Consider the following 12,561-nt stretch of genomic DNA (forward strand, 5'->3'; position numbering starts at 1 on the left):
GGGGGGTTAATGTTATGCACCCACATTAGGCCCAACCCAATCCCATCCATACTTGTTATTCTAGAAGGGGTTGTTAAAAAGGGTATATTGGGTAGTTACTTATAAGTCTAGTATAAATAGGGGAGTAAAGGTATCAAGAAATTAATGTGTGTTTTCTTAGGAGTAGCCAGAAACCTCTTGTTCGGTATTGAATTCCAGCAATCTACCCGTTCATTTCATCATCTGTTAGATGCTTGATTTGGGTTCATAACAAATTGGTATCATTAGCCATGGCTTCCCAACCCAAGACCCAGAGAATGGACGCTTAGCGTGAGACCATCTCCAACTTTCAACAGTTTATGCATCAACAACTCAGTAACCAATTGGCAAACCAGTGACTAGACCCTACTACCTACCCACCCACCACGGTGTGTTTGGTACGACAAAATGATAAGGAAATAAAAGAAAATTTCAAGAGCTCTTGTCCAGGTCTTCATTTCGAGCCCAAATCAGTCCCATTCCTTGATTTCCTTTTCGTAACTAATACCTACCAAAAACCCATCGCCCGATCTCCTTTAACCATAACCTGTCCTTAGAACCGGTCCCAGGTCGGGTCCAAGTTTTTTTCCCCAAAAAGTAATTATGAAGATATAGAAAGTCTTGTTTGAGATTTTCTTTTTTTGACAAAATCTTAATGAAATACACTTTAAAATCTCTAATTGTGTCATTCAAATACACTTTAAATATTTTTTAGAAAAAAAAAATTGTACATGTTTTTATAATTACGATTCTTAGAATTTAGTATTGAAATACTTATAAGAAAATTGAAAAACTTCCAAAAGAACTTGGAAAACTTAAAATAAACTTAAAAGTTTTGGTGGAAAAAAAAACTCGAAAATCTTGTAGAAATCTTGAAAAGCTTGATATATTATTTAGAGTAAATTACGATTCTCGTTCGTCCCTGTGGTTTAAAAATTGTGACATTCTTCCGTATGGTTGCAATTTATTGCTATTTTTCGTCCCTGAACTAGTTTCTACCTTTGAAGTACTATGGACCAAAACAGTAAAGAATTGTAAACCACAGGGACCGAAACAACAATAAATTGTAAATCACAAGGATGAAAATAGCAATTAATTACATACTATAGGGACGAAAACTGCAATTTCTATATCATAGGGACAAAACTCGTAACTTTTAACAAACCACAGGGACGAAAAAAGTAATTCACTCTAAAGTATAAAAAAATTACTTTTTTTTAAACCGCGCCTATGTATAACCAGTCCCGGTCCCAGTCCGGGGCCGGGCCTTGAATTTTTGTAAAAACCATTAAGATCCATAAGCAGTTACAGACCCGGTCCCAATCGGTTCCGGTTCCAGGCCGGGCCCATTTTGGCCATCTATGCATATGATGATTGAACACAATAAGTAATCCACATGCCAGAACCTTCAAACTTACGATAATGAGGCAAAGCATCAAAAAGAGAAACTCTGATGAATAGTAACGTACCTATGCTGGCAAGGAAGAGCTACATATGCGATCGTTGGATTGGCCTGACAGATTGGGCACAGTGTTTCATCCCCGGCAGAACCTGAAGACTTATCCTTGGAAAATGGACGAAAAAGACTCTTGATGGAAGACGAATTCAGAATAGGAAGCAGTAGCAGCAACATTTCCTGCAAAGTTATAATCAGGACGGCATGGTCAGACTTGGGAGGATTTACATATCTATCCATAAACTTATAAACAGGAGAACTTGATAATCAGACTAGAGATGTGAATTTACCCGTAGGGCTGTAGGGGCGGGGATTTATTTTCACACCCGAAGCAGGGTCGGGGATAGCAGTACCTCCCCTAATCAACCCCCGATTAAATTTTTTATTTTATTTAATATATGTATATGGTGTGTATAAATAAATATATGTATAATTTATTATCAAATGAAAAATATATTTAATTTTCAATATTGATAATTAATGTAGTGACATTCATTATAATTTTAATTTTAGAATACATTGTTTTTATTGTTGTTTACAAAACGGGTACCCCCTCCCGAACGCGTTGAGGATTAGTTGGGGCGGGGTCGGAGACAGGGGGATTAAACGGGGGTCGGGACGGGGACGAGGGATGCATTACCTGCCCCGTTTCTATCCTTAATCAGAACTAGAAATAGATAACCGAATTTAATTCCTCCACCCCAAAATAAGTGTCCACATTTCTATATTAGTTTGTTTCAAAATAAGTATCCACTTTCAATAGTAAGTTCCTACTTTCCAATTCTACCCTTAACCATAAGATGGAGAAATTTGTAACTCCTATTATTAAGGGTAAAATTGTCATTTAGTTAACTAAAAAGTGAATAATTACATATTTCTAAATATTTGTGTCCTTCTCATTGTGGACATCTATTTTGGGATGGAGGGAGTACTAAATAATCATCTATAATGTTATTTGAAAACCTGAAAGTTACCCTCTTTGCTCATAGATAACTGTCACCTACACTTCAAAGGGACTACCACCATTTCTCGGTAGAATAGATTAATCCCACATCCCATCTTGTGATCTATCTACTTGAAAGATATTATACCTAGAGAACCCCCCATAACCTTATTTGTTGAAAATTAAGAAGCTGCTGAGGAATGAGGACCCTCAAGCTAAAGGGCCATTTACCGAATGATAATCAGGTGCGGTTTGGTTGGTTATCCATTAAGTCCTGTCTGAATAAAATTGTCTGTGTTGACTAATCCGTCTCTATAGATGGAGAAGGATTTTGTTTTGGAGGGTTTTCTCATAGATGGAAGGAGCTTTTTTTAAATGGGAGGGGCAGGTTTGGAAAAAAAACTTGGCTTTTTGAATAAAGCTCCCCCCTAGAAGCTTACTGAATAAGCCACTTTCTATAGCATTAAGTCGCTACCAAACAGTTATATATAGATTACCAAATAAGTTGCGAGTCTTATTAAGCTCATTAAGCTGCTCACAAACAGACCCCAAGTGTTTACTGGTAAAAGTCGTCACCCTAACTTACCTAACGGGATAAGATTCTCCATTCTCGGCATCAAAATGGCATAGTAAGCAACAATCTTACCGGTAAGCACTAACCGGGTAAGAGTCACCACCCTCACTTGCCGACTAAGAACCTCAGTCCTTGTTATGCCTCTTAAGAGTTAAGATTATCGGTTCTTGCCATGCTCAGCCAATAAGGTAAGTGACCCAGTAAGCGCTTACCCGGTTAGCGTTTAGTAAACAGCCCATAAATCCCATGAAGTGTAAAGTTCTTTTAATCCCAATGCTTCCAGTCAACTTGGGAAACAGGGTAATAACAAAACATTGTACTATCTGGAAACAGTGGAAGAGAAATCATTGTTTGCTACCATTCACAATCTGCAAGACAAGGCTCAAGCTCATCGAGCCGTTGTAATAACTCTGAATATGGAACTGTTGATTTTATAGAGTTTTATCGTTTTTATAGAGTTTATAACATTTAATTTCAAGGGATGGAACTCTTGAAAGTAGATTGTATTAAATGCCGAACTAAGTTTATTGAATATATATCGCACCCATATTTTCTCAAAGACAGGCTAAAAATCAGATTAAAAAATGCATGGTAGGCTAAAACTCCTAAAACGGCATGCCACCAAACCATAGATGTTCAGATCAGACTGTGCTTTGCACTTTTGTCAAAGCACCAATTGCAATCCAAAGTTGAGCACAAACGTGGTCATCATAACTTTTTAATTATGCTTTACAAGATTTATGATGAATGGAACATCTTTTTGAAAGGGGATCCATTACTTAAAAGAACTAAGAGCGTTTGGTTTTGACGGAATGTTTTAAGGGATTTGGATTTCATGAAAGGATTTGGAATCTTTGTGTGTTTGGTTTGTAGGATTTGGAATGAAATTCAATTTCATTCTTTATAGGTAATTTATAAAAATAATTAAATTGATTTCTATTAATTTACTATTACAAAAAGGATGTTTTTAACACATTTTAGAACATTATTACAAACAAATCCTATCAAAGCCCGTGAAATACCAACTACCCCCAATGGAATTTCTAAATTCAATGTTTGTGGGATTTCATTGAAATCCTGGATTTCAATTCCGGACTTTCTTTTAAACCAAATGTGGGATTGGAACAGAATCCAATTCCAAATCCCACCAAATCACACAAACCAAACGAGCCCTAAGGTGATATGGGTGCATCCAAGGACAGTAAGCAACCCAACGGAAATCAAGAAATTGTAATGGATTCAAGTCAAAAAATGGTTGTTTGGAATTTAATCAAGGAAAAGACTCACCATATATACACATATAGATGAAGGATCGTGTGAGAATAGGAGTTAAGGTGAGAAGTGTAAGAAGGGATTTGGACCCTTGATCAATTTTAATCTCAAACCAACCCATGAATTTCCAGTGCTTCTCATTAGGTTGATCTAGTGGAACTCTTATAGGACTGATCCAAGGGTGGAGATCCCTTCTTGTCCTTCTCACCATGACTCACATTCTCACCGGAACCCACCCTATACATATAATAATACTACTTTATCTTTTATATACTACCTACATAGAATGCACTGAAACACATTTTCTTCCAAAAAAATCAATTCCAAGAAATTACTAAAGGTTTTTTTGGCAAATATGGCAGCGCCTTGAAAGATGCATACAGAGAGTGAGAGAGATGATGTGAATCCAAGAGGGTAAATATATTGATGTGATAGTCAAATAAGAATGAAATTTACCGAGAATTCATTCCAGACTAACTGACGATTCATGTATTCGAAGCTAACAGCACGGTTCATATGAGGGCTCCCATAAACGAGTCTGGCTCGTAGAGCTCGCTCAATAAGATTCCTGTACCTGTAATATATAGCAGAGTAATAATCAAGTGTTGATGTGAAGGTTCAAATATTTTGAACTAATTGAAATAGGTGCCATATTCAATGATGCAAAAAGTTCACAAATATGAAGCAAAGCTAAGCCCTTACACACTATGCAGACAAACAAGCCCTGCCCCAATATTTTCATGCGAACCCAAGCTACTGCAGCCATGTCAAATGTCAGGCTCACACTTACGCACGTTATCATTTGGCATCACCGGCTTATAAAGTGCATTTAAGCAGGTTCTATGTGACCTATGAAGCAAGGACACGGGTGCAGGTATTCAATGCGTCCTACAGGAACAACGATACTCAAGAATCTTAAGAAATAGAGGTATGAGTATGGTGAGGATATGAAAAATATATAATTTACCCAAATTTTTATATGTAAATTGTACAGGCTATAACCCATCGCTCAAATTTGTTAAAAACTCGCAAGTATGAGTTATTATTCATTAGAACACTATCCCCCCCCCCTCTCACATGAAACCCAGAAAGAAGCACTCATGCTCATCATCATTGCCGGATGATTCCTTGTCGCCATCTTTATTTGTCTCTTGACCTATTACACCTCCACCCCCTTTGTATGTTAAAATCTGAATACTGTCTTTTGGTTTTTAAAAACTGCTCCCAAGTCTCTGTGATCTTGCCCGAGAACAGGAGTTAAGGTGAGAAGTATGAGAAGGGATTTGGCTTGATCACTTTTAATCTCAAACCAACCCATGAATTGGGATTTAGAAGGAAATTGATCCGGTGCTTCTCATTAGTGTTGATCTAGAGGAACTCATCAATTAAAATTGATCCAAGGGTGGAGATCCCTTCTCACCATAACTCTCATTCTCACCGGAACCCAACCCTTCACAAACAACCCTGTTGCTGTATCTCCCCTGGCACACTTGAACAGTATTTTTATTTTTTTTCAATTTTGGGGTCCAGTAAAACAGTGATATGGTCTTAGCAGAAACCATCGACTTGCTATATGCACATATTCCAATTAAAATTTGCTGCCGTTTAGTAGCATCTTATGATGAAATTAAGCCACTTAAAACAGAAGTTCTCCATTCGTGGTAGCAGCACTAAATAATACATCAACATAACCATCCAAAATAAGAAGCTTGGAGTTCATTGCATACCTCCCAGTGTAAAGAAATATAAGCAAATTGGTGAAAGATGCAGCTTTATAAAATCCTTCAATACGTTGTATTATAAACCAAGCTCGATTAGCCACAGACCTCTGCCAATGGAAAAAAGGGGTGAGAAAGAAATGGGAGTAAAAAATGAAAATTTGATCCTTCACATTTTAATTATTCTTCCTCAAACACCTAATTTATTTATTATAATATGAAGGGACCGTTTGCGATTAGAGAGAGATGAGGTTCGACCATGTTTAGATGGAATATCAGATACCTGTTCCGATTCACCCCAACGACGAAAGGCAGAAAAAGACTGTAGACGAGTCCAGATATACTGGCCACCAACTGTAGCAATACAATACCATAATTTCTGAGCAATGGTGAGCCCAGGTCCCTCCAAGCCTGTTCTAACTGGACATTGGAATTAATAGAGATGTAAGACATGCTTCAGCAGGCAGAATAAAATTAAGCATTTACTTAAAGACAGTAAGAAAGAGCTTTTAATTATTATATAACTAGCTGCAAAGATATAAGTACACAACTAATACACTAGAACCCAGCAGTGGAACTTTAATTTGCACCAGGGATTATGTTATACCTTCTTTATGGTTTTGTAGTTAACAAAGTGCAAATATTTGCAATAAAGCAACCACAAGAATAGGAGGGTATATAAATTTAGTTCTACTTCAAATGGGAAAGCCTGATGGCAGAAACCATATCAGTATGAACTATAGAGTAAAGTTAAAAGTAAATGAAAAGAACAAGCATGAGGTTGAGGCAGTGTGGGTGAAAGAACTCATAATCCATTTAAGCTAACATAACCACTAAACAAATTTCTCATTGTTTAATGGTATGTGCTCTGTACTGCAGTACGTAGTCCAGAGGAGCAGATCCTCTTCAGTTTCTTATGAAACAAAGGATCTTCAGTTCTGTTCAGTATGGCCAGCCATCACCTAGCGGTTAAGATTTACCTAACACGTTCACTCATTATCATTTTCTTCATTTTTCCCGAACCTTAAAATTTCTTAATCTCATTCACCATCATCAATTTTCCAGATACCAAACAACCAGAACAGCTGATCTGAAATATACTGGAAGTCTCTACCTCCAACTCCTATTCATCATCCGTTTCTTGATTATCATCAAATTTGATGAGGAACAAATAACCCAGTTGGCTGACTCGTCCATGGAACAGTAGGAACCCAGAAAACTTGTGGGAAAGTGTGCCAAATTCAAACGGTCAAAGGTGAACAGCATTAGCCAGATTTTAGGTCATATGTGAGTTATGCATGCTTTCTATCTAAATCACTGGAAGGGCTAATGGGTGGTGTTGGGTATTGTGGTGAAAAGAAATAAAGATCCTCCAGCTATCAAGTAAACTGGAGAGGATCTATTCTCATCGTATAGAGCTATTATCAAGCATTGCCTCATAAAAATCCACATGTATCCACCGAACACACAACTTATCAACCAGGAAGCAGAAATCCCCCTAGGACCTCTACTAAAATTAAACCAGACTACAGTGCTACAGTTTATAAGGAGACCCCTCTTTAATTTTCCTTCAAGCCTAGGCCCAAAATACCTGCCAACAAGGGATTACCCCTTCTGGATTTCTCTCTCAAAGTCCACACCCGTGGCCCATCCCCTGCAGTAAGCACCCCTTGATCCTAAAGCATGCGAACATGTCAACTTTCTCAAGCAAACATATCCTTGCACCTCCTCTGAATTATTCCTTTGGCAATTAAGAAAGCATACCTCAATGACCAACCACTATATAGGGTACAAACAAGCATGAAGATACATGGGTGAAATTGAAGATGAAAGTGTATTAAACTGCAGCTACTAGCCCACTCGCATGGTAATATATCATCAAAACTGGATAAGGTAACAAATCTACGTTTCATATTCCCTTTTATATTCTTTATACAAATACAACAGATTTTTTTAACTCAACTTACCAAGCGTACACCTGAAATTTGAGTGGAACTTCTGATAACATGTAGCATTAAAGATTGAACATCAATGGTAGTATTAGTAACCTCATGAGAAAATTAACAAAAAATGGCTGATAGGAGATGTCAACTACCAAACACTTATGGTTACAAATACAGACCTAAAAAATGAAAGGAAACTAAGTCATGTATTCCCAATCAATTAACATACTAGCGTATTTGAAACCACTTACTCTTTCCTCTCGTTTCCACAGCACGTTCATCTCTATATCGCAGATTCATGAGAGCATTTCCAGGAGTAGGTTTATCAACCCAAATGGAAAACCTCCAGATGAGAAACTCGAGGAAAGCATCAAGTTCAGCTTCGTACTGAAATAACAATCCTGGCTAATCGCAAATAGATAAGAATGGTAACAGTTTAAATGCAAAACAAAAAACAAAACCTGGATTATGTGATATACCTTCATTACAGAGAAAACCTTAACCAATTGCTCTTTCAACATGGCTGACATTTCAACATCAAGCCTCCCAGCATCGACCTGGTTAACTCTGGATATCACAATTGGAATTGCAGACTGCAGAGAATTTGCAAACACATTATTCATTCATGTTGATACAAAAGGAGGAGGTTTGCAAAGAGATGAGACAAGAAACCCTTCATGGATGTGCAACCACTTATAACCCCTGACCTCCACAGGTAAAGATTACATCCAGGTATCTATAGCTTCCTGATTCTATCCAATTACTAATTTAGAAACGCATTCTCCAAAATGTACCGACAGGATTACAAGTGAAAACATTAACTGTCTCCTGGAACGTCGATGCTGTGTTTATATGAGATCATAAACATTGATTTTCTTTCCAATAATCTGAGATTACTTATTTAGTTCAACAGAACATTCCTAATCACCACAATCTGAAGCAGAAATTGCCAATCTAGCCAGGAAAAATTTAGGAACTCCGATTTCATGGCCTAAAACTATAATTTACGCTTCTACCCAAGAAAACTCGAACTAACATAATTGTAATCCGCGAATTCCATACATGAAACTCCATTCTCACCACACGTAAACATAATCTGTGTCTTATCCTTTATGAACTAACAGTCACAGAAAGCAAATTAAACATTAAAAACAATCAATACCTGAGGAGGAAGGGCGACGGATTGCCAACGAGGTGATAATCTTTCGTATGTATTAACCCAAGCTGATTCAGCCGGTGGAATAACATTGGTCGACGACGACGAAGACGACGTTGACGCTAGGGTTTCTCGCATCGTATGAAATTTGTGTGTGTGTATATATTTTTCTACGATTACAGAAATGGCACACCGGCGCCGGAAACTGAGAAAGACGGAATTGAGACGCCGGCCGACCTGCAAATCGAAAAGACGTGTATGCTTTGGTTCGTGAGACCCCAATCTAGAGATGGTTTTCAGTTTCACGGTGGAAGGGAGGGAGTCTTGGAGATAATTTTCCTTTTTTTTTATTTTTTTGAAAACCTCAAGATAAAAAGACATGCAAACCACTGCTTTCATTCCACGTCAACGGCTGATCGATTAGCAACTTTTCACAAGGTGAATCAAAGATGTGTAAAATCGTTCGATGTAATTTTAGCGAATCTCACCTTTTCTTACGACTGTTTACTAAACTTTTGTTTGGTAAGTGTTTATCGGATAAATTTCCTCATTGGATGAACAATAATCTTACAGGGTAAAAGCGATAAGAAGAATGAAAGTCTTACCCGGTAAGTGAAGATGACGACTATTGCTTAGGTAAGCGTTTACCCGGTAAATTGTTACATTCGATATATTTTGATGTACTAAAATCTTAAGCATCAAAATAAATTATAGTGTTGACTCGTATCGGTAATACTTACTGGATAATCATTTGAGTAAACAGTCCTTCAATTTTTTTTGGTAGATTTCAATAGATTTTCAAGTTTTTAGTCGATTTCGAAAGATTTTTCTGGTTTTGGTTTGATTTTGAGGTATTTTTTCGGTTTTCTGTTGTGATGTTTCTTATATTTTCTGATACCTCGGAGAGCATTCCTCGATATTTAGCAAATGCACCTTTTACACCCAAAAAAGAATCTTACTCGTGATAATAAGTTGCTAGCCCACTCGGATATGCATAGGTCTGCCTAGGGATGTAAATGATGAGAGTCGAGCTCGAGTATTGATGTACTCGACTCGAACTCGATTGCAATTTCTTAAACTCAAACTCGTTTGAAGCTCGAACCAAACTCGAACCATTTTCACCCACGTGAAATTTATGAAATTTTTGGACATTCTCTTAAAAATTATAAAACTTAAAAGATGATCCATTACTTAAATTTTAGAAACTAAAGGAATGCACTTCAAACTTCATATTCAAAAAAGACAAAGTTACAATGTGCATTCACTTTCTCTTTTTATAACCTTTACACAAAAAATGTTAAATAGAGGTGTGTAGAAAGTCATCAGATCAAATCTAAACCAACCGACCATAATCAGATATCCAATTATAACAGGGTTGAGTTAGATCCAAAATTTCAACATCCAAATCGGATCGATCGGTTCTTGGATCACAGTCCAAAACATCCAATGAAACTGATCCGATCCAATCCAAAAATACCATCAAACACACAAAATGATCACATTTACATCAAACTAAGCATATGATTTATCTTGAAAGCAATTTGCCAATTTCTTTGTCATATTACCCATAAAAATTATTGAAACTTTGTATGCATTTCTAGAAGCTACCTCAACTTCCAAGGAGAAATTGGTTTTATCTGCCTTCCCAGTTCCCATACTTGATGATGTCATTTGGGTGACCAAAATGTAAACTTTACTTTCTCCTTAACAAATTTACAGTTTAAACCCTCATATTTTCCAAAATTCCACCTGACACCCTCCCAATTTCCCTATCAATCTCATCAGCTACCTTCTTCTTCCCTAATCTCCTCAATCCCCTACTCAAAACCTTACCTAAATAATCATCTGTGACAGAATTGCATCCCCATCCACCTGCTTTCATCATCTCGTAAATGACGACCGTCGATTCAGCCCGATCAGCAGCAATCAACGCCTTGATAAGCGTTATGAGTCCCTTCGAGTCAGCCGAAATAACCGCCTCCGGTTCCACATCGAGGATCAAACGGTCGATATCATCCGCCATTCCTTTACTCGCCATTGATGACACGAGCTTTGCATAGAGAGACAGCTCCGTTTTGTACCAATCTTCAGATCGGATGGCTGAGAAGACTTTGAGAGCCAGATCGAACTGATCTTGACGTATAAGCTCGTTGAAGGCGGCGACGACATCGGATTTCACGAGGCGAGAGAGCGTTTTGGAAACGGCGTCGTTATTGGCCGGATCTGAACGGTGTGACCGTTTGAGAGATTGGACGGCTTGTATTGCCTCGATGCTTAGTGTTCGGCCTTTGTGCAGCGGCCCGCGGTTGTCTCGTGGACCGCATCGGATGGTGAGATGGCGGATAGATTTTGCGGCGAGGTGGATGGCGGCGGAACGGTGGTGGTAGGGAGAGGAGAACGGCAGATGAAGGCGGAGGGAGGACGCCATTAAAACGATGAGGATAACGAGCAAAAGATACGAGTATTTGGGAAGGATGAGATGATCTGTTGTGGGTAGTATGAAATTACGATTCTACCCATGGTTTTGTAGAGAGAGCGGGAGGATGGAGGGAAATAGTGGGGGTAAAAGTGACCATGAAGAAAGTGTGGTTGATGACCGTTTTAACCCTGATATGTTTGGAAAAAAGGAGAGAAAAGAGAGGGGTAATAACGTAAAAAAACAGTTATGAAAAATTTTGAATAAAAAACGTCGACAGCAGGATTCGAACCTGCGCAGGCAAAGCCCAACAGATTTCGAGTCTGTCTCCTTAACCACTCGGACATATCGACGACTCATTATTATAGTTATCATTTTAATTATATATATAAACTTGAGATCACATAACACCAGACTTTTTTTACACTTAAAAATTTACAGTAAAATGATTTGAATGTTTGACTTTTTTTTTACCTTCACAATGTTTTGTTGTGAAGTTTCAAGTGTAAAAAAATGGTCTCACTCACGAGAATAGGTTGGTCTTACGTGAACTTAATCCTATATACGCAGTGATGTGGGTTGGGGCTGGAGGAAGATCCTTGGGATGAGGGAAAAGATTAGAGACTTCATTGTCTCCCAGATTGGTGATGGCGCGTCCACGTCTGCCTGGTATGATAATTGGCATCCGGCTGGCCCCCTTTACCGGCATATCTCCTCCCGTAATATTCTCAATTCCAACCTTTCTCTCTCTGCTTCTGTCAAAGATTTTGTGTCCCAGGGCAATTGGACGTCTCCTCTCCTGAGGGACAATTCAAACCCCTCTATTCGTGTCTCTCCCCTCCCTGTTCTTTCTTCGACCACCCCTGATAAGCTCCTCTGGAGAACTCGGGATGGCCGTCTTACTCCTTTCTCTGTCCGTGAGGTGTGGCTCTCCCTTCGTCCTAATGAGCCTGATGTCTCCTGGCATCATATGGTCTGGTTCTCCCAAAGCATCCCTAGACATGCCTTCATTCTGTGGGTTGCTCTCAAGCAGCGTCTCAAGACGCACGATAAACTCCGGTTCTG

General features: G+C 38.4%; 2 protein-coding genes and 1 non-coding gene across 3 annotated transcripts in view; all 3 read right to left on the reverse strand.

The window, feature by feature from the left end:
* The window catches only part of LOC112511459 (peroxisome biogenesis protein 2-like), a 10,310-nt gene extending 889 nt beyond the window's left edge, over window positions 1–9,421 (reverse strand). The window contains exons 1-7 of the mRNA XM_025117082.1: window positions 9,087–9,421; window positions 8,404–8,517; window positions 8,176–8,329; window positions 6,265–6,401; window positions 5,991–6,091; window positions 4,720–4,837; window positions 1,488–1,654 (exon numbers count right to left, since the gene is read on the reverse strand). Coding sequence (XP_024972850.1) covers window positions 1,488–1,654; window positions 4,720–4,837; window positions 5,991–6,091; window positions 6,265–6,401; window positions 8,176–8,329; window positions 8,404–8,517; window positions 9,087–9,218 — 923 coding nt within the window. The 5' untranslated portion in view covers window positions 9,219–9,421. The remainder of the gene's footprint in view (window positions 1–1,487; window positions 1,655–4,719; window positions 4,838–5,990; window positions 6,092–6,264; window positions 6,402–8,175; window positions 8,330–8,403; window positions 8,518–9,086) is intronic.
* Window positions 9,422–10,657: 1,236 nt separating this feature from the next.
* On the reverse strand, window positions 10,658–11,541 carry LOC112511531 (protein THYLAKOID ASSEMBLY 8, chloroplastic). The gene has a single exon (XM_025117193.1). The coding sequence runs from the start codon at window positions 11,506–11,508 to the stop codon at window positions 10,801–10,803; it is 708 nt and encodes a 235-aa protein (XP_024972961.1). The 5' UTR covers window positions 11,509–11,541; the 3' UTR covers window positions 10,658–10,800.
* Window positions 11,542–11,767: 226 nt separating this feature from the next.
* TRNAS-CGA lies at window positions 11,768–11,849 on the reverse strand. The gene has a single exon. It is a non-coding gene; the product is annotated as a tRNA-Ser (tRNA).
* Between the last annotated feature and the right edge of the window lie 712 nt (window positions 11,850–12,561).

The sequence above is a fragment of the Cynara cardunculus genome (assembly GCF_001531365.2).
Source record: "Cynara cardunculus var. scolymus isolate 2C chromosome LG 4, CcrdV1, whole genome shotgun sequence".
NCBI classification, from domain to species: Eukaryota; Viridiplantae; Streptophyta; class Magnoliopsida; order Asterales; family Asteraceae; genus Cynara; species Cynara cardunculus.